At 44.2% G+C, this 21,456-nt stretch overlaps 1 protein-coding gene across 2 annotated transcripts in view; it reads right to left on the bottom strand.

The window, feature by feature from the left end:
* The window catches only part of LOC137525736 (gamma-crystallin-3-like), a 48,531-nt gene that overhangs the window by 10,434 nt on the left and 16,641 nt on the right, over positions 1-21,456 (bottom strand). The window contains exon 1 of one of the 2 annotated variants that reach the window (XM_068246918.1): positions 12,822-12,965. The exons of the other annotated variant lie outside the window; for it this stretch is intronic. Coding sequence (XP_068103019.1) covers positions 12,822-12,950 — 129 coding nt within the window. The 5' untranslated portion in view covers positions 12,951-12,965. Of the gene's footprint in view, positions 1-12,821; positions 12,966-21,456 lie in introns of those variants that run through there. 2 annotated transcript variants of the gene reach the window in all.

The raw sequence follows: 21,456 nt of genomic DNA, 5'->3' as shown, positions 1-21,456 counted from the left end.
CAGTCATGTTCCCCCTAAGGGTCCCTACAATGCTAGAAAATTTGCCACTGCTGAGTAATTGCCCTTTGAAAAGATGTGAGATTTTGGAACTGTAAATAGGAGGCCCAATGAAAGCCTATGGGGGATTTTACCAAATTTGGAGCCCTGTAACTCTGGTTTGCAGAGATGTAGGGAACCCATCTTTGGAGCCCAAGTCTAACAATATGTCTTCTACCTGCATGAGACATTTCGTGAGATTCAGACGTTGCTAACGGCCATTGCTGCGATTTATGTACGTCAGACTCGCCACCATTGAAATTGCCCAATAAACAGGTTTTGTGACCCTAGGCTATGACCTCTTCGGCCTAGGACTGCATTGAACGCGACCCACGCATTGTGCGCATTCTGGACAACACCAATTACTGGGTTTATACCCTTCTGGATCCACGGTACAAACACACTGTTCCAAAACTGCTTGAAGAAAGAGCCAGACAGGTCAAAATGGAAGAATACCAGCAGGCCCTTGTGGAGACTTTAGAGAGGAGATTGACATCCTCCCCCTCCTCTAGCCAGTTGTACGCCAACAGACTGACTTCCGCAAACCCAGGACGACCAGGAGGGCAGCAAACAACACAAGCCGCAGCTAGTGCCCAAAAGGGAATGGTATCGGCAGTGTCCTTGGAGTGGGAAAATTTTCTGACACCCATGCAGCAGCACACAGAACAGCAAGCGTGCAGATCCACCTCTAACACCGATCGCCTGGAGAAGATGGTCAAGGACTACATGTCAGATGGCGTAGCTGTGTTGAACAATCCATCTGCACCCTTCAACTATTGGGTATCGAAGCTAGACACCTGGCACAAACTGGCAATGTACGCAATAGAGGTGCTGGCTTGCCCGGCAGCCAGCGTTATGTCGGAACGCTGTTTCAGTGCTGCCGGAGGCATCGTCACAGATCGGCGGCGTATCCGCCTCTCCACAGAAAATGCAGACCGTCTGACTCAAATTAAAATGAATCAATCCTGGATTGGAAACGACTACGCAACACTCCCGGACCCCAACCAAGTAACATGAACAATGAACATCTGTGATGGGTTAGCGTTTCCGGTCCCTGTTTATTGAACCTCTCATCTGTATTACATTTATGACTGCATGGCGACAAAATGCAAATTGCTATCCGCACGCTTCTTGTCCTCATGCAAGGCCTGGGTTGTTGTGTCTCAAAGCGTGGCCTTCTCCTCCTGCGCCACCCTCCTCTTGTTCCATCACGTGTGCTGCTGCTGGGTTAGCGTTACCGGTCCCTTTTCCTGGAACCTCTTATATGTATTACATTTATGACTGCATGCCGACAAAAAGCATGTTACCTGTGCAAAGAAAACAGACATTTCCCGCATTTAAAAGACAGTTTTCCCTTTGAAACTTTAAAATTGATTTTCTCAAAAACTATAAGCTCTTTTTGCTAAATTTTTTTTTCCTCTTGTACCCACTCCCAAGGTGCACATACCCTGTAAATTTGGGGTATATAGCATGTAAGGAGGCTTTACAAAGCACGAAAGTTCGGGTCCCCATTGACTTCCATTATGTTCGGAGTTCGGCCATGTTCGGCCCGAACCCGAACATCTAGATGTTCGCCCAACACTACACGTGACCCGTTCTGCCAATCACAGCGCTAGCCGAACGTTCGGGTAACGTTCGGCCATGCGCTCTTAGTTCGGCCATATGGCCGAACAGTTTGGCCGAACACCATCAGGTGTTCGGCCGAACCCGAACATCACCCGAACAGGGTGATGTTCTGCAGAACCCGAACAGTGGCGAACACTGTTCGCCCAACACTAGTATCAGTACCCTGTACGTGCCAAGCCCAATTCCGGGCACGACCCAGTCGTGCTTGGCGATATAAAGTTTCTGATTCTGATTCTGTATCAGGCCTCAGTGCAAAATCAGTGTTTTTTTGGTCACTTAACTGCCATTGAACTACCTCAGCCTGACCATAGGGCCTGGAAAACTGCAATCGCCTGCACTCCCACGAACATGCGCACAAGCACGGTGGCCACCACACACCACTACACAAAGATTGCCGCTAAGAGGACTAACATTTATGTCCTGGAGGTGTCAAGTAGCAAAAACAATGATTTGCTCTGACGTTATCACTAAAGCTCTTTGCAGTTGCTTGCGGTGCATTAAACGTGGCATTTCGTCTGTCAGTGTGAACCGAGCCTAACCCTTACACTACCTTATCGCTGTGTGCGCACACTGGACATTTTAACCACCCTGGCGTTCTGATTAAATCGCCAGGGTGGCTGCGGGAGGGTTTTTTTTAAATAAAAAAAAAACTATTTCATGCAGCCAACTGAAAGTTGGCTGCATGAAAGCCCACTAGAGGGCGCTCCGGAGGCGATCTTCCGATCGCCTCCGGCGCCCAGAATAAACAAGGAAGGCCGCAATGAGCGGCCTTCCTTGTTTTGCTTATATCGTCGCCATAGCGACGAGCGGAGTGACGTCATCGACGTCAGCCGACGTCCTGACGTCAGCCGCCTCCGATCCAGCCCTTAGCGCTGGCCGGAACTTTTTGTTCCGGCTACGCTGGGCTCAGGCGGCTGGGGGGACCCTCTTTCGCCGCTGCTCGCGGCGAATCGCCGCAGAGCGGCGGCGATCAGGCAGCACACGCGGCTGGCAAAGTGCCGGCTGCGTGTGCTGCTTTTTATTTCATTCAAATCGGCCCAGCAGGGCCTGAGCGGCAGCCGCTGGCGGTGTTGGACGAGCTGAGCTCGTCCAGACCGCTCAGCTGGTTAAAGCATTTAATTCCACAAATTTTGAATGTAATGTGATGTCTGCCCTTTTGTAGGTTAAAACATGACTCTGCGTCAACTATGGAATTTTTGGTGCGACTTTTGCCATGGCTCCCCCTCTGGCATGCTACTGTCCAGGTGTTAGGTCCCTTGAAACAACTTTTTCATAACTTTTCTGTCCAGAAACAGTCCCTATAGGTTTTAAAATTCACCTTCCCATTGAAGTTTATGGCGGTTCACCAGGTTTGCCTGTTCGCAAACTTTTGCGGAAACTGAAAATTTGATGTTCGCTACATCGCTATCCATTTCAAAGCACAACATATGCTTATACACCAATGGTTCTATCCTATCCTGGCCTTAAAATAAACAGCCCAAAATCAAAGGCTTGCAACATTACACTCCCAATTCAAACTGTAGAGGTGCTGAAAATCACATATGTCTTCCAATGGGTACAGGATAAATTGCCTTGTTATTTATTTATTGTGTTTATAAAGAGCCAACATATAACGCAGAACTGGACATTAGTTAAAGTTACAGACAATATTTAGGGGTGACATACAGCAATAAGACAATACAGGAATACATGCAAACCAGATCACGCAGCACCGTATGGGAACAAGGTAATGCTCACTAGATGGGAGCATGGAGATTAGGCAAGTCGAGTTCACTCAAGAGTTCACTCAGATCCATAGGATGGGTGTACGGTAATGGAGGTTCATGAACAGGTAGGAAACATAAGGAGGAGGACCCTGCCTGAAGGCTTACAATCTAGAGGAAGAGGTAGGGACACGAAAGGTAGGGGACCAGAGTTCAGCTGCAGGTTTAGAGCTCCAGTGAGGGGAGGTAGGCCAGAGTGAAAAGGTGAGTTTTGAGGGCCTTCTTGAAGATGTTGAAGGATGGGGGAAATGAGCACTGTTATAACAGTGCAGGAGATTTGGGCACAGCCAGCACCACCATAAACCGTAATAGGAATTATGGCGCGCAGTAGTTACTTCGGTGCCGTTAAAAGACGGAGCTGAAGTTACTTTCAAAACACTGTAATTCGGCCTCCATTATTCCCCACTATCCACGTGGACCTGGAGGGGGAATAGTAATTAACAGCGCCGGGACTTGTGCAGCAGCAAGATAAGCCATATATCATCTGTATCCTGCGCCCGTCTCCTGGCAGCGAGTTTTCTCATACTCGGGGGAAATCCTAATGGGGGAGGTAGGAAGTTCTACAGTGTTGGAGCAGCTCTTAAGAAGTCCTGAAGGCGTGCATGGAATTGGGTGATGTGGGTGGCAGTCAGGCAAATTTCATTGGAGGAGCTGAGTGAGTGGCTAGGTGTGTACCACTGAGTAAGATCGGAAATGTAGCTAGGGCAGGGTTTGTGGACAGATTTGTAAGCCAGATACAGTATCTTGAATCTGATTCTGGGCTGGATAGGAAGCCAGTGGAGGGATTCTCATAGGGGAGCCACCATGGTCGAGCGATGGGAGGAGTGGATAATTCTGGCTGCTGCATTCATGACGGACTGCAGCGGGGCAATTTGGGTCATAGTGAGACCAGACAGAAGAGCATTGCAGTAGTCAAGGTGGGAAATTATGAGGGCATGGATGAGGAGTTTGGTGGTGACAGAGGTCAGGAAAGGGCAGATCTTGCAGATGATATGGAAGTGGAAGTTGCAGGACTTTGTGAGGTTTTGGATGTGGGGAGTGAAGGAGAGTGTGGAGTACAGGGTGACACCCAGGCAGTGGGCTTGAGAGATAGGGCAAATGGTAGTGTGGTTAACAGTGACATTCACATCTGGGAGGGTTAGGGATGGCCGGGGTGGGAGGATCATAAATTCCGTTTTGTCCAGGTTTCGTTTCAGGAACCTAGCGGGCATCCAGGAGGAGATGGCTGATAGGCAAGAGAAGACCTTGTCCATGGTAGTGGTGGATAGGTCAGGAGTGTGGAGGGTAGATCTGGGTGTCATCTGCATACAGATGATAGTTTAAACCTATGGAAGAGATAACCTTGCCAATGGTGGATGTGTATAGATAAAACAGTAGGGTGACAAGGACCGAGCATTGGGGGACTCTCACCAAGAGGTGGTTGAGAGCGGATGAGGACCCACTGAAGAAGGTTGTGAAGGAGTGTTTGGAGAGGTAGGATGAGAGCCAGGCCAGGGTGAGGTCATGAATGCCCATAGAATACTTCAGGCATACACCTTACCCCATCTTTAAGTTCAGTGTATAAATATAAGTATCCACCATTATTTTTTTAGCATTTGGCTTTTGTGAGAGAGCTGTAAAAGGGACACTATCTCTTGGTCATGCAGAATAGCAGCTGTTAAACTGATGGTCCTCCACAAACTCTTATACCCCTTTAGGGTACTCCCTAACACTATAACACTATCCCCAAACATGCATTACTTTACTGCTAATCCAGAAGCAAGTCATGGCCTACATCTGGCCTAGCAATGGTCTCCAAACGCACTCTATTTAAAGCAAGACATAATAGGGGCCTTGCACTCCCAAATATCAATAAATACTACGAAGCAGCCCAACTTGCCTAACTCACTGTCTAAACTCAGGGATATATCAAACTGGGTCAGCATGGAGTCGGATATCAGCTCCCCAATCACCCTATCCAATCTTCTCTGGATCAGTGGTGCTCGGATACAATCCGTGATCACGGCATAGCCGTGATTCACAAGTATTTTTTCACTATCCGACATCATGATCCAAATCCGTGATCGGGAATTCAATCACAGATTCAGCCGTTATTCCAAGTATTCGGCTGTGATCACTGAAAAAATATCCGTGATTAAACCCGCCGAGTGGTTAAAGTGAACCTAAAGTCACTTAAAAAAAACGAGATTAACTCACCTGGGGCTTCCCTCAGCCCCCTGCAGACGATCGGTGCCCTCGCAGCTCCGCTCCGATGTCCCAGGACCCGCCGGCGAGCACTTCCGGTTTGGCCGTCACCGGCCGACAGGGATGGGAACGCGAGTGATTGTTCGCGTTCCCAGCCTGTATATCGCCCCCTATGCTGCTATTGCGGCCATCCCCAATTAATAGTGGTCATCCAACAATGACCTTATATGATCTAGTGACTGACACCTAAATTTAGTTCTTCAACTTCCTCTCTGAACACAAAAATATACCTAATTCCGGAACCTTTCAATACCTACAAGTCAAATACTTCCTTAAAGTAATGGTCCAAGGAAAAAAAATTTATGTCTTAAAGGAAACATCCAAGAAATAAAAAAAAATATCCACTTACCTGGGGCTTTCTCCACCCCGTGGCAGCCGTCCTGTGCCCTCGCCGCAGCTCCGGAGGCTACCGGTCTTCTCCGCTGCAAAACCCGACCTCACCAGGTCGGGTTCCAGGTCGGCCTCTTCTGTGCTCCACCGCAGGCCATGTCCTGATGACGCCGGCCAGACCACGTGACCCGCGCGGTGGAGTGCAGAAGAGGCCGACGTGGAACCCGACCTGGCGAGGTCGGGTTCTGCAGCGGAGAAGACCGGGAGCCTCCGGAGCTGCGGCGAGGGCACAGGACGGCTGCCACGGGCTGGAGAAAGCCCCAGGTAAGTGGATATTTTTTTTTATTCCTTGGATGTTTCCTTTAAGACATACATTGATGCATTAGACTTGCTACGAACTCGCTCAGGTTTCAAGAACATCCATCATAGAACTCCTACTGCCCAAGGCACGATCTCTTTAATATACTCAGAACTCAACCCATTAATCCAATACCTAAACCTAAATATATTTGCAACTGGGAAGAGGACCTAAATGTGTCCTTCGAACTCAAAGACTTAAAGGACAACTGTAACAAGAGGGATATGGAGGCTGCCATATTTATTTCCTTTTAACAATACCCGTTGCCTGGCTATCCTGCTGATCGTCTTCCTCTAATACTTTTAACAGTAGACCCTAAACACACATGCAGCATATCAGGTGTTTCTGATATTATTGTCAGATCTGACAAGATTATCTGCATGCTTGTTTCTGGTGTGATTCAGACACTACTGCAGCCAAATAGACCAGCAGGTCTGTCAGGCAACTGGTATTGTTTAAAAGGAAAAAAATATACCAACCCTCATATCCTTCTTGTTATAGCTGTCCTTTAACCACTTCACCTCTAATGCTGGGAATACACAATGATATTATTCTTTGCCAGATTTACTGTCCGATCGATTTTTTGATCGTTTTTTTGATCGATTTCCATTCACTTCTATGAGAAATTGATCAGAAAATTATCAAGAATCAGATTGGACCTGTCGGAAATTATCTATCGAACTTTCTATCTGCCAAAAATCTCATGGTGTATTCCCAGCATAAGGGTTATTCCCCTCAAACACCAGAACAATTTTCACCTTTCAGCGTTCCTCCCTTTCTTTCACCAATAACTTAATCACTACTAATTACAGTGAAATGATGTGTACCTTGTTTTTTTGCCACCAATTAGGCTTTCTTTGGATGGTACATTATACTAAGAATTATTTTATTCTAAGTGCATTTTAATGGGAATAGTAAAAAAAATGGGGAAAAAAAATTCTCAGTTTTTGGACATTATAGTTTTAACCTCCCTGGCATTCGGTTTCTGCTGGATTTTTGTGCAAAAGTGTTCCAATTAATTTTTATAACCTTTTTTCCTGTAAGTTACCAAACTGTGTCAAGCAAGGGTCTAGTATACATTTTAACCACTTCCCCACTGAGGGGTTTTACCCCTGATACACCAGAGCAATTTTCACCTTTCAGCGCTCATTCCATTCATTCGTCTATAACTTTATTATTACTTATCGCAATGAAATTAACTATATCTTGTTCTTTTCGCCACCAATTAGGCTTTCTTTAGGTGGGACATTATGCCAAGAATTATTTTATTCTAAATGTGTTTTAATGGGAAAATAGGAAAAATGTGGGAAAAAATCATTATTTTTCCGTTTTCGGCCATTATAGTTTTTAAATAATGCATGCTACTGTAATTAAAACCCATGAAATGTATTTGCCCATTTGTCCCGGTTATAAATAAATAAATTATGCCCTATCACAATGTTTGGCACCAATATTTTATTTGGAAATTAAGGTGCATTTTTTTCAGTTTTGCATCCATCCCTAATTACAAGCCCATAGTTTATAAAGTAACAGTGTTATACCCTCTTGACATAAATATTTAAAAAGTTCAGTCCCTAAGGTAATTACAAAAAAAATAAAAAATTGGGGAGTGTGGGAGGTAATGAGTTAATTTAATGTGTAAAACTAATGCATTTGTATATGTAAAATGCTTTAGGGTGTAGTTTTACTATTTGGCCACAAGATGGCCACAGTGAGTTTGTGTTCATGCGACCTACAGGAAGCACTATGAGGCTGGGAAAATCACAATGATTTCGCTGTTTCTCATAGAAGCAGCAGATCATTGCGGGGGCTTAGATCAACGAACGGGAATGGATTTTCCCGTTCATTGATCTCCGGGCGAGCGGGCGGCGGTGTGCACGAGCGGCAGGAGCGCGCACACGAGAGGCGGGAGCGCAGACAGCGGCGGTAGCGCGGGAAGTACGGATTTCTCCGTCCCTTGGTTTTATAAGGATGGAAAAAGGGACGGAGAAATCCGTACCGCGGGGGGTAAAGTGGTTAAGTATAATAAAAGCATTTTGAGTATAATAAAAGCTTGAAACACAGAATCAAATCAAAACTAAATTTCAAAATGGTGAGAGGCTTGGTGAGTAATGGCGCTGGGGATTGCATAAGGAGGGGGTTCGGTGGCTGGAGGGACCCCAATACCTTTCTAAATTAGTCTGGGGGCAAAAAAAGTAGTAGAAATCCTCCTTAGTGGCATGCCCGACACTGTGTTTGGCATACTGCTTTTAGTTGTTTTTTTTTCTGGCTCGGGCATACCACTAAGGAGGTTAAAATAAGATGTTCTACTGTGGATAAAACTCGCACTTTTTATTTGCCCATTTGTATGTTGCCAATATTGTATTTGCAAATAAAGGTGCATATTTTCAGTTTTGCATCCATCACTAATTACAAGCAGAGATGGCTCGAACCTCCGATCGTCGGTTTGCTTACTTCGAACTCGAACTATCAAAAAAGTTTGCGAACCTGCAAACTTTTCGAACCACAATAGACTTCAATGGGCAGGCGAACTTGAAAAACTACAAACACTGTTTCTGGACACAAAAGTGATGGAAAAGATGTTTCAAGGGGTCTAACACCTGGAGGGAGGCATGGCGGAGTGGGATACATGCCAAAAGTCCCGGGAAATTTTATAGATTTGCCGCACAGAGGTCTAAAGTGCTTAAAAACATCTTGCGTGTGTATACATGGATCAGCAGTTACTGTAAGTAGTGTACTGCTTCCCACTGATAGACCAAACGCACCGCAAACAGCGGTTTGTGTAGTGATGGCCGTGCTGGACTGGTGCACAAGATGACGAGAGTGCAGACGATGGCGGTTTTCAAGCCCATATGGTCGGGCTGAGGTAGCTCAATGACAGAACAACTGTCCACAATGAAGCAACAACCTTATTATCTTGGGTCAGGTGTGCCCCCCAACACACTCATATAGCCGGTCATTGCTTTATTGTGATACGCAAGCCCCTTCACCGCAGCAAGGTAACGATCACGAAGGGGAATTGACACATGTATATGCCTTTTGTTTTGTTGTTGCAGCTGCAGTGCAGCCAGAAAAATTAGGCAGGCATGAACACACACCAGAAAAAATTATTAATGTCTTTGTTAGCGGCCGCTGCTAGCAGCGGCCTTAAAAATTCAGGAATCCACCTGGAGTCTCGGTCTGAACCCTGTTGGTTGTGGCGGAGAAGGAAGTCAAGTGGCCTGCAGGCAGAGATGCTGTGTGGAGACTGACTTAGTCTTCGGGCAGGCAGTAGCCCTCCGGGATCCATGCCTCATTCACTTTGATAAAGGTGAGGTACTGAACACTTTTTTGACCTGACTGCTAGTGGTATAATACAAAGTGCAGTCACACAAAGGCAGTGAAAGGTATGCAGTGAATGTGCTGAGCCTGGCACAGTACAGCAATTATCAAGGGCCAGCTGCAAAAGACAGGGCTGTATATGCAGTGTCAGTGGCACACACACAAAAAAAAACACATCAGAAGGACATTAGCTCTCAAAAGAGCAGTTTTGGGGTGCTTTTCATCAACAAATATCAACAAGGAGCAACCTAACAGACCTCCTAACTATCGCTTTCCCTATCTCTCCAATGTCTCTCCCTTCTTTCACTAATACAGCAGCACACAGAGTGAGAACATTGCCGACGCCGCTGCCTTTTATAAGGGGGAGGGGGCTCCAGGACGGAGTGCAGCCTGATTGGCTGCCATGTGTCTGCTGACTGTGATGTAGAGGGTCAAAGTTTAGCCCAATGATGTAGTATAGGGGGCGGGTCGAACTCGCTAAGTGTTCGCGGTTCACCGTGAATTCGAACCAGCTACGTTTACGTGAATAAGTTCTCCGGCGAACCGTTTGGGCCATCCCTAATTACAAGCCCAAAGTTTAAACAGAAATATACCCTGCGGCATACATATTAAAAAAAGTTCAGTGCCTCAGGTAACTATTTATGTATTTTTTCATTTTTATTTGGGTAACTATGAGAAAGTGTGGGAGGTAGGGGGTAATTTTAAACGTAGGTCTTTTTATTATAAAAAAAATGTATGTAGGTGTAATTTTACTATTTGGCCACAAGATGTCCTCACTCGTTACCTTCCTGCATGTACTATTAGTACTCTAACAGGAAGTAATGCGCAGACATGTTACTTTCGTTATTACAATGACCACCGGCATCTCATTGATGCCACCGATCATTGACTCGGGGACTTAGATCAATGAATGGGGACTACCCTCTAATGATTGGTAAAGCAAAGGCACGTAGGAGCAAGCGGGAGTGTGCCATGACAATAGATGAATATCTACATCCCTTGTGAGCTGTAGTGGTATTTTGCAGGAATGTAGATGCTCATCCCTGGGGAGGTCAAGTGATTAAATATTATCTGGGAGCACATGCCAAGCAGTGGTTCCTAAAGCAAATACAATTCTGGGATGCATAAAAAGGGAAATAATTTCTTAATACTACTCCCTCTGTATAAATCACTTGATAGTCCCCATCTGGAGTATGGAATATAGTTTTGGCCGGCACCACAATATAGAAAGGACATTGACGGGCAACTAAATTAATCTGAGGCAAGGGCGCAGCAATAGCCATAGCAGCCATAGCAGCTGCTATAGGGCCCTGGAGCAGAGGGGCCCAAGTGGTACTTGATGTATTCACCATTAACTTTCTTGTGTTCCTTCATCCTATGAATTTGTCTAAGTGCCCATGGACTATATGCAGTATAGATTGCATGAGAATATAAATTGCACAATTAACTCATATCCATAGTATAAGGGCATGTGGCATTGCTCAAGAATGCCTACATCTTATGCCCCCATTAAAGATTTGCTATAGGACCCCATAGTCTCTAGCTATGCCACTGATCAGAGCGATGGAAGATCTCACTTACCAAGAAAGGCTGGACAAACTGGGCTTATTTAGCTTGAAAGGCAACTGAGAGGTGACCAGATTAACATGGATAAATGCGTTAGAGGGCAATACAAAAGCTTGGCAGCAGAGCCGGGACAAGGTCCTCCAGCACCCAAGGCTGAGACACCAAAGTGCGCCCCTCCATCCCTGCCACCCGAGCCATCAAACACTGATTGCTATTAGACTAAGAGGCGCCACAGGGCCCACAACCTCCCCAACACCTTAATATCTAGTTATCTAGCTTGCAATCACTGCCATGTATCCCCTTTTCTTATTTTTTTCTGCTTCAAACACAATTAGGAATGACAGCTGAATGAATTCTGCACCCCCTCCTACACTGCGCCCTGAGGCTGGAGCCTCTCCAGCCTATGCCTCGGCCCGGCCCTGCTTGGCAGATTAGCTTTTTGTCCCTAGGGTTGTACGACAGACAAGGGGACATGAATTTCGTGTGGAGGAAAAAAGTTTTCGACATCTATTTAGAAAAGGGTCCTTCACAGTGAGAGTGGTTAAAATCTGGAACATCTTACCTCAGGAAGTAGTTATGGCAAACTCTATATCTGCATTTAAAGAGGGCTTGAATGCTTTCCTTGCATTGAAGGGTGTCCACGTCTATAATTATTAGTTAATTCCCAGAAGAGTTGATCCAGGGATTTATTTGACTGCCATCTGGAGTCGGGAAGGAATTTTACCCTTTTAAAGGGGAACTTCAGCCTAAACAAACATACTGTCATCAAGTTACATTATGTTAATTAGAATAGATAGGTAATATAATCTCTTACACACCCTGTTTTAAAAGAACAGGCAAATGTTTGTGATTCATGGGGGCTGCCATCTTTGTCATGGGGCAGCCATCTTTTTGGTTGAAAGGAGGTGACAAGGAGCAGGAGACACAGTTCCAACTGTCCTGTTTCCTGATTACCCCTCCCAGCTGCACACGCTAGGCTTCAAATGTCAAAATCAAAATGTAAAAAAAAAAAAAAAATTGCACCAAAACAGCAGAACGAGAACAACAACATCAGAAATCCCATCATGCTTTGCACAGCATCAGGGGAAAAAAGCCCAGGCAGTTTTCTTCTGTGCAGCTAAAAATGAGGCTTGTATAAGAGAAACAAAGTTCTGATGCTGTGAAACTGTTAAAGAAACACCAAGCCTTTTCAGTGCTGCTGAGTCGATTTTTAGTCCGGAGGTTCACTTTAAGGCTAAGTGGCTCAGGCCTTGTAAGGTTTTTCGCCTTCCCCTGGATCAACTGGGATAAATGCAGGTTCAGGAAGGTGTTTTATTTATTTACTTATTTTTTATTTATTATTATAATTTTATTTTTTTCAGTTGGGCTTGATGGATGAATGTCTTTTTTCAACCAAACTAACTACAGTATGTAACTATTTAACTATACCGAGAAGCTCAATCTGCACAAATGTAGTAGAAACCCATTACAAGGTCATGTTCAGATATTACCTAGCCCCAGACAGAAAAGCCAGATTTGATCATGATACATCAGACTGCTTTTCAGGGGTTGTGGGCAAAAGGCACCTTTTTACATACCTGGTGGTCTTGTCCTAAGGTACGTGTCTCAGAATCCCTGTAACTCCCATGGTTATGACCAATGTTAAACAAAAAGCTTTTTGTTCTTATGCTTAAATCCGGAAAAGGAATGTACAGCATGGACACCATCCGTCCAACAAATCTATTTAATATGGATGACAGTGTCCAAGTTTACAGTGGTAAATGCACTAGCAGTCAAACTCTCAGTATGACAAATTACACTTCAAAAAAGTATGAAATCATCGGTGAAGGAGGTGGGTGGCGGGTGCAAACATGGAGTAGCAATGGCCATTTTGCATCTAACAACGCTTGGTCATGCTGCGTTCCGCTTACTGGAGGAAGCGAAGAAGGCGTTTGGCATATATCGGGGTTAAGGTCCACCCCTTCCTGGCACTGCGCTTCCTCTGTATTCAGAGCTGGTTGCCTAGGATACAGAGGCGAGGGGCTAGACACAAATGGGGCGTGTAGTAACACACCGCTCTGTAGTCACACCCATCAGCGCTAACAAGTTATCTGCTGCATGGTAAAACTAATGTGTAGCCAACAAACATAACCAAGGGGAAATTATATGCCCATGGCTGCATGCTAACATAGGAGAAAGCATACAAGGCTGAATCACACTAAATATATACACCAGATGGTGTATACAAAAGCGTTCTACTGCGCAGTCTCCATTCACATCCCTGCAATCACCTAATTAATGAATCGGGGAATTCCATTATATGTGATACAGTGTATATTTAAAATATAAGCAATGGGGGACTTAATCAGCTATAATAGGACAAAGTTCACATTGCAGTATTACAAAAAACTACCTCAATAAATACATACCCCCATGGGAATTATTCAGATATATCCATTAAAAACCAAAGTGTATGGGTGTAGTCCCAGGGCCTATAATTCACTGTACTACGCTATCCATGAAGTACAATTGAAGACTTAACTTATCACTAGCAAGGGAATCTGGAAGGAAGGTAATCACAAGAAAAAAAGGGAGGGAATAGAGGGAGGGAATAGATGCTACATTTTTGCCCCCCAAATATTACCCCCGTATCAAATAGTTCTAGAAAACCCATATATGATATGGGTTTAATATGCATATTAACCTACACCCACACTCCCCGGATAGAAGAGAGGTTACCAATCTAGGGGAGCTTGGTATTGCTGTTACTCATTCTAGCACACATCTTATAATATTTTCAGCAAAAAGAACAAACACAATTTCCATAGACTCATATTTATATGACCAGTTTCCATCACATTAAGGATCCAACATACAAGAAAGTTCAATCTTGAAAGTTCAAAACTCGATGGACGTATGTCTTTTTTCAACCAAAATAACTATGTAACTACTATGTAACTATGTAACTATGTTGTTAAGTTTTAAGAGGCTTATGGCCTCGGTTTTTAGAATTAATTTAATTTCTCTCCTTCACAAATGTTTTCTCTGTCCCCTTCCCTTTTGGGGATTGCTTGCCTTTCCAGACCGCAAATCTGATACTGTGTCTATTTTAACCATGTACTTCTTCCATATGGGCTATCAATCGAGTGCAGCACTTTCCGGTTTTATCCCACTTGTATACATTTCTGTGTATGCATATGTCTAAAAAAGTTCCAGTGGCCACATCAATAATTCCCCTTAGGTGTCGTATTATTAAGCCAGGTTTTCGGTCTCGTCATGACAAACTCACTGCTGGTCAGTAAGTTACTCAGTGTAGGTGCACTCCTAAATGTAATACAGGTGGTTGCAGGGAGGGGGAGGACTCGTTCCTAATTTGGCCCAACGCCGTATCCCTCCTAATAAATGACCAATTAGAATGTCCAGCTTTCCTGATGCGGTCAGCCATGGACAAGTAATCAAAAGTAAAGGCAATCCTGACAGTATTATTAGCCTATTTTATTATAGGAGTCAGCACAGCTCCCAGATTCTGCGTGAGTGCTTTATGTTTAGATCTCTCAAGCAGATCCAGATCATAGCCTCTCTTATGGAATCTGTGAGTGAGCTCATCTGCTTGTCCATGGAAGTCGGCATCAGTAGTGTTGTTCCTCCTCAATCTTAAACACTGGCCATATGGAATGGCCTCTATTGACTCTATATGACTTGCCTAGGGTGGAAACTCTGCATGTAAAATCTACAACCCTGGCTAGTCAATTGATTATCTCTGACTATTATAACTTAACACATCCAAAAACACTATTTCTGTGCCACTGATCTCAGATGTAAAATGCATATTTACCACGTTACAATTCAGATACTTCAAAAATTCTATAAATTCACTTTCTGATCCAGACCAGTTGTTCCTGATCCAGTTCTTATGTTTTCAACTGTTTCTAAACTCTTTTGGTCACATGGCGCATCTACAGTTCATGGGCTTGATTCACAAACCCGTGCTAACTGTTTAGCACGGGCGTGCTAAACAGTTAGCACATGAAGTGCCGCTCGCGGACATTTGCGCGCAATAACGCGGTCTTTTGCACACGATCACGCAGACTTTTGCACACGATCGGCCACGAGCGGCACTTCACTTGCTAACTGTTTAGCACACCTGTGCTAAACAGTTAGCACGGGTTTGTGAATCAAGCCCCATGAAAGAAGCTACCAAAGAACCAATTATGCTTACACGGGCTTCAAAGGACTATTTTATTGTCTTAAATCTTGTTCTCCTCAAGTATATTTAGCGAACATTTGTTCTTGTTTATGTACTTTAAAATGCTGTATGCCCTGTTTAGAGATGGCCCGAATGGTTTGCCCAGCAGGTAGTCCACGTGGATTTCATCCACCCGCACCCGTGGTGGGTTGCAAACACATAGCGTGTTCAACCCGCCCCCTATACCTCATCATTGGGCTAAACTTTGACCCTCTACATCACAGTCAGCAGACACATGGCAGCCAATCAGGCTGCACTCACCCACAGACTATCCCGCCTCCCCCCCATAAAAATGCTGCAGTGTTGGCCATGTTCTTAGTCTGCTGATGCTGCTATAGTAAGAGAAAGGGAGAGGTTGCTGGAGAGATAGGGAAAGTGTTAGTTAGGCTCTTGTTAGCTTGCTCTTCGCTGAAATTTGTTGCTGAAAGTATCCCAAAAAAGCGTACTATACCATAGCTCTCTTTGTGGGTGACACTGCATAGATACAGCCCACAGACAGTTCCCAGCTGGCATTTGTAGTTCGCCACTGGCAGCACACTGTATTATACCAGTGCATATATTTCCACTGTATTTGTGTAAGAGCACACTCTATTATACCAGTGCATACCTTTCCACTGTATTTGTGTGACAGCACACTGTATTATACCAGTGCATACCTTTCCACTGTATTTGTGTGACAGCACACTATATTATACCAGTGCATATCTTCCCACTGTGTTTGTGATTGAACTTACTAAAGCATAGCTCTCTTTGTCTTTCCACTTTATCTGTGTGACTGCACACTGTATTATACCAGCAGGGATGCTCTCAACTTCGAATTCGGATGAAATTCAAATAGGGTAATTCGAATTTCATCCTACTAATTACAGCAGCTGTGCGGGTGGCCGAGGGGGGTTAATCTTACCCATCAGCCGTCTTCTTGCTCCGTCCCTCGGCACCTCCCACGCTGTGTTCCAATCTTCCCCGGAAGGAGGAAGTGTATGTAATCACGTGACGCTGGATTGGAACGCAGCGTGGGAGGCGCCGAGGGATGGAGCAAGAAGATGGCTGATGGGTAAGATTAACCCCTAGGCCACCTGCACAGCTGCTGTAATTAGTAGGATGAAATTCGAATAACCCTATTCGAATTTCATCCGAAATCGAAATTGAGAGCATCCCTGTATACCAGTGCATATCTTTCCACTGTATTTGTGATTGAACTTACTATACCATAGCTCTCTTTGTGGGTGATACTGCATAGATACAGCCCACAGACAGTTCCCAGCTGGCATTTGTAGTCCGCCACTGTATTATACCAGTGCATATCTTTCCACTGTATCTGTGAGACAGCACACTGTATTATACCAGTGCATATCTTTCCACTGCATTTGTGTGACAGCACACTGTATTATACCAGTGCATACCTTTCCACTGTATTTGTGTGACAGCACACTATATTATACCAGTGCATATCTTTCCACTGTATTTGTGATTGAACTTACTAAAGCATAGCTCTCTTTGTGGGTGACACTGCATTGCATAGATACAGGCCACATACAGTTCCCAGCTGGCATTTGTAGTCCACCACTGGCAGCACACTGTATTATACCAGTGCATACCTTTCCACTGTATCTGTGTAACAGCACACTGTATTATACCAGTACATACCTTTCCACTGTATTTGTGGAGGGCTGATTACGCTTCACTGCTGGGAACTGTGAGCACTGATTATATTACATTGCTGTTGTTTGCAAATTGTGTTTTGCTGTTGTGATATCTGGTGGCTTGTGTATTGCGGTTCATCTGATATCTAGAGCAGCAAATGTTTTTTTTCTTTTCCCTCCAGTTTGCTTAGCAGCAGACAGGCAATTAGCTAGGGGGAGGGATTAGCTGTAACACAGGTGATACATTAAACAGGAAGTGTAGGCTGAAGACCTAACTCTGGTGGAGGGCTGATTACACTTCACTGCTGGGAACTGTGAGCACTATTTATATTACATTGCTGTTGTTTGTAAATTGTGTTTTGCTGTTGTGATATCTGGTGGCTTGTGGCTTGTGTATTGTGGTTCATCTGATATCTAGAGCAGCAAGTGTCAGTTTTTAAATGTATATATTTTTTTCTTTTCCCTCCAGTTTGCTTAGCAGCAGACAGGCAATTAGCTAGGGGGGAGGGATTAGATGTATCAGGAGGTATTTGGACAGCTTCAGGACTCAGTACCTGAGCTTGCTCAGTCTGTGGCTTGCTCACTAAGTGGCTTCGACACAAGTGGCATAGGCGTTAAAAACAGGCATAACAACACTGGCACAAAAGGGGAGGAAATACTTTAAAGTGAACCTCCAGACTAAAAATCGACTCAGCAGCACTGAAAAGGCCTGGTGTTTCTTTAACAGTTTCACAGCATCAGAACTTTGTTTCTCTTATACAAGCCTCATTTTTAGCTGCACAGAAGAAAACTGCCCGGGCTTTTTTCCCCTGATGCTGTGCAAAGCATGATGGGATTTCTGATGTTGTTGCTCTCGTTCTGCTGTTTTGGTGCAATTTTTTTTTTTTTACATTTTGAATTTGACATTTGAAGCCTAGCGTGTGCAGCTGGGAGGGGTGATCAGGACACAGGACAGTTGGAACTGTGTCTCCTGCTCCTTGTCACCTCCTTTCAACCAAAAAGATGGCTGCCCCCATGACAAAGATGGAAGCTCCCATGAATCACAAACATTTGCCTGTTCTTTTAAAACAGGGTGGGTAAAAAATTATATTACCCATCTATTCTAATTAACATAACTAATGTAACTTAATGACAGTATGTTTGTTTAGGCTGAAGTTCCCCTTTAAGTAGCAGGTAAGGACTATAAAAAAAATTTAAAAAAAAAAACCTTCAACCAATATTGCGTTTTTTTGCATTGGTTAGAATGTGCTAGGCACGTTGTGGTGTAGTCTTTAAGTTTCAAGGACTCCACCCCAGCTTCACTCCCTCTCCTCCACCCCAACTTCACTCACTTTCCCTCTCTTCCACCCCCACTTCACTCACTCTCCCGTTCATCTTTTACCATCACAGTTTACTTTAAGTAATTGTTCCCCACACAATAGTCATCATGTTGGAGAATGCAGTACAGTGTACATCCTGCAACATGTATGCATGCCTTGATCAGCAGATTGAGGGTGTTTACTGTTGCCCTGGATGTGTGCGTGTTGCTCAATTAGAGGCTGAAATCACAGAGCTTAATGGGCATCTCGCAACACTGAGACGCATACACAACATGGAGAAGAACTTGGATCTCACGATCCAGACACTGAAGATGAGGTGGGTGGAGTACAGCCGGAGCAAGAAGCAGAGGTAGCTGCTAGTTGGGTCACAGTTAGAAGGGGTAGGGGAAAAGTGTCAGGGAGGCTAGTCCCGAGTTGTCCCTCTCTAATAAGTATGCTTGTTTGCATAATATTGGGGAAGATGATTCTGGAGTAGCAGTGCTGCAGCAGGATGTGTCCCTTAGCAAAAAAGGGGCAGACCGCTGCAACGAGAAGGGGAATAGGAGTGCAGCTAAGGCTAGACAGATACTGGTGGTAGGGGATTCAATTATTAGGCACACAGATAGGGTAATCTGTCGAAGAAACCGTGAATGCCATACAGTCTGTTGTCTCCCGGGTGCTCTGGTTCGGCATGTAGTAGAAAGAATTGACAGATTATTGGGTGGGGCTGGGGAAGACACGGCTGTCATGGTACACATTGGCACCAATGACAAAGTTAGTGGGAGATAGAAGGTCCTCAAAAATGCTTTTCAGGTACTTAAAGCAAGGACCTCCAAGGTGGTGTTTTCTGAAATACTGCCAGTCCCACGTGCTACATCTGAGAGACAGAGGGAGCTTAGGGAGTTAAATAAGTGGCTGAGAAATTGGTGTAGGAAGGAGGTGTTTGGGTTTCTTGAGAACTGGGCAGACTTTGCAGTCGGCTACAGGTTCTACAGCAGGGATGGGCTGTACCTTAATGGGGAGGGTGCAGCTGCATTGGGAGAGAAGATGGCTAAACGGTTGGAGGAGATTTTAAACTAGGATCTGGGAGGAGGCGGGAGGATAAAGTCTTAATATGTAGACAAGATAAGGTAAAAAGACAGTGGGAGCCTAACATTATGGGGGGTGGAGAAGGGGGTGGGGACAGTGTAAAGAGTACGGAGGTTGGTAAAATTTCAAGTAGCCCATTTCATGTAAACAAAATTGGTAAATGTGGTGGTAAAAATATAAAGTGCATGGTAACCAATGCTAGGAGCCTTGCAAATAAAATAGACGAACTAGAGTTCATTCTGATTGACAAAGGCTTTGACATTGTGGGAATAACCGAGACATGGATGGATGAAAGCCATGACTGGATAGCAAATTTAGAGGGATACAATGTGTTTAGGAAGGATAGAACAGGGGAAAAGGTGGAGGAGTTTGTCTCTTTGTTAAGAATTCTTTTACAGCTGTCCAGAACGATGAGATGGAGGAAGATTGTGAAGATGTGGAGTCCGTTTGGGTAAATATTCATGGTGGAAATAAAGGTTGCCAATTGCTTATTGGAGTATGCTACAGGCCACCACATAATCATGAAGCTGCAGAACTGCGATTACTACTGCAGATTGAAAAAGCTGCAAGTAAAAATAAGGTCATAGTTATGGGTGACTTCAACTTTCCAGACATTGACTGGAGTATTGAGGCTACCCATTCTGGTAAAAACAGCAGATTTCTGGCATCACTACAGGACAATTACTTGACTCAAATGGTAACGGAACCAACTAGGGGGAATGCGTTACTGGATCTGATTATTTCTAATAGACCAGACAATGTATCAAATGTGCAGGTTCAAGAACATTTGGGAAATAGTAATCACAACATGATAACGTTTGATCTGGTGACTGATAGGCCACGGGGCAGCTGGAACACTAAAACTATAAATTTTAGAAAAGCAAAGTTCAATCAACTCAGGCAGGCACTAAGTTTGGTGAACTGGGATAATGTACTACAAGGGGAGGACACTGAAGGGAAATGGGAAGCTTTTAAACTTTCAATCAATATTGTAGTATGTATATCCCATATGGAAACAAAATATTTAGGAATAAAAAAAGGCTTCTATGGATGAATAGAAAGGTTAGAGATAAAATGAAGAGGAAAAAGAATGCCTATGAGGTCCTAAAACAGGAGGGGACCGAGGCTGCCTTAAACATTTATAAGGAGTGCAATAAAAATTGTAAAAAAGAAATTAGGCTGGCAAAAATTGAAGCTGAAAATCAAATCGCTAGGGATATCAAATCTAACCCAAAAAAGTTTTACAAGTACATCAACTCTAAAAAAAGAAAGGTTGACTGTGTTGGACTCCTAAAGGATGAGGGGGGGAACTCAATGGTGGATGACCATGGTAAGGCAGAGTTACTAAATGCTTTCTTTGCTTCTGCCTTCACAAGGGAAACATCACTGTTGCAAATTACAGAGGCAGAAGAGTCTTAATCTTCCAACTGTAATATTAAATACTTAACGCAGGAAGAAGTGAAGGCAAGACTAAATAAATTCAAAATAGACAAGGCAACTGGCCTGGATGGCATGCATCCTCGGGTCCTAAGGGAATTAAAGTTCAGTTACAGATATACCCCTTTATCTTATCTTTTGTGACTCTCTTGCAACTGGCAGAGTCCCAGTGGATTGGCGTACAGCCCACGTTTTCCCATTATTTAAGAAGGGCAAAAAATCAGATCCAGGAAATTATAGACCTGTAAGCTTAACATCAGTTGTATGCAAACTATTTGAGGGGTTACTAAGAGATACTATACATGACTTCATAGTAGAAAACAATCTTATTTCTCAGCATCAACATGGGTTTACTAAAGACAGGTCCTGTTTGACTAACATGCTCAGCTTTTATGAGGTAGTGAATGCTAATATGGATATTAGGAATGCTGTAGATGTGATATACTTGGACTTTGCAAAGGCCTTCGACACTGTTCCCCACAAAAGTCTGGTGCAAAAGTTGAGGATGCAAGGACTGGGG

The sequence above is a fragment of the Hyperolius riggenbachi genome, chromosome 7 (assembly GCF_040937935.1).
Source record: "Hyperolius riggenbachi isolate aHypRig1 chromosome 7, aHypRig1.pri, whole genome shotgun sequence".
NCBI classification, from domain to species: Eukaryota; Metazoa; Chordata; class Amphibia; order Anura; family Hyperoliidae; genus Hyperolius; species Hyperolius riggenbachi.
This window is presented reverse-complemented; position numbering and strand designations above follow the sequence as displayed.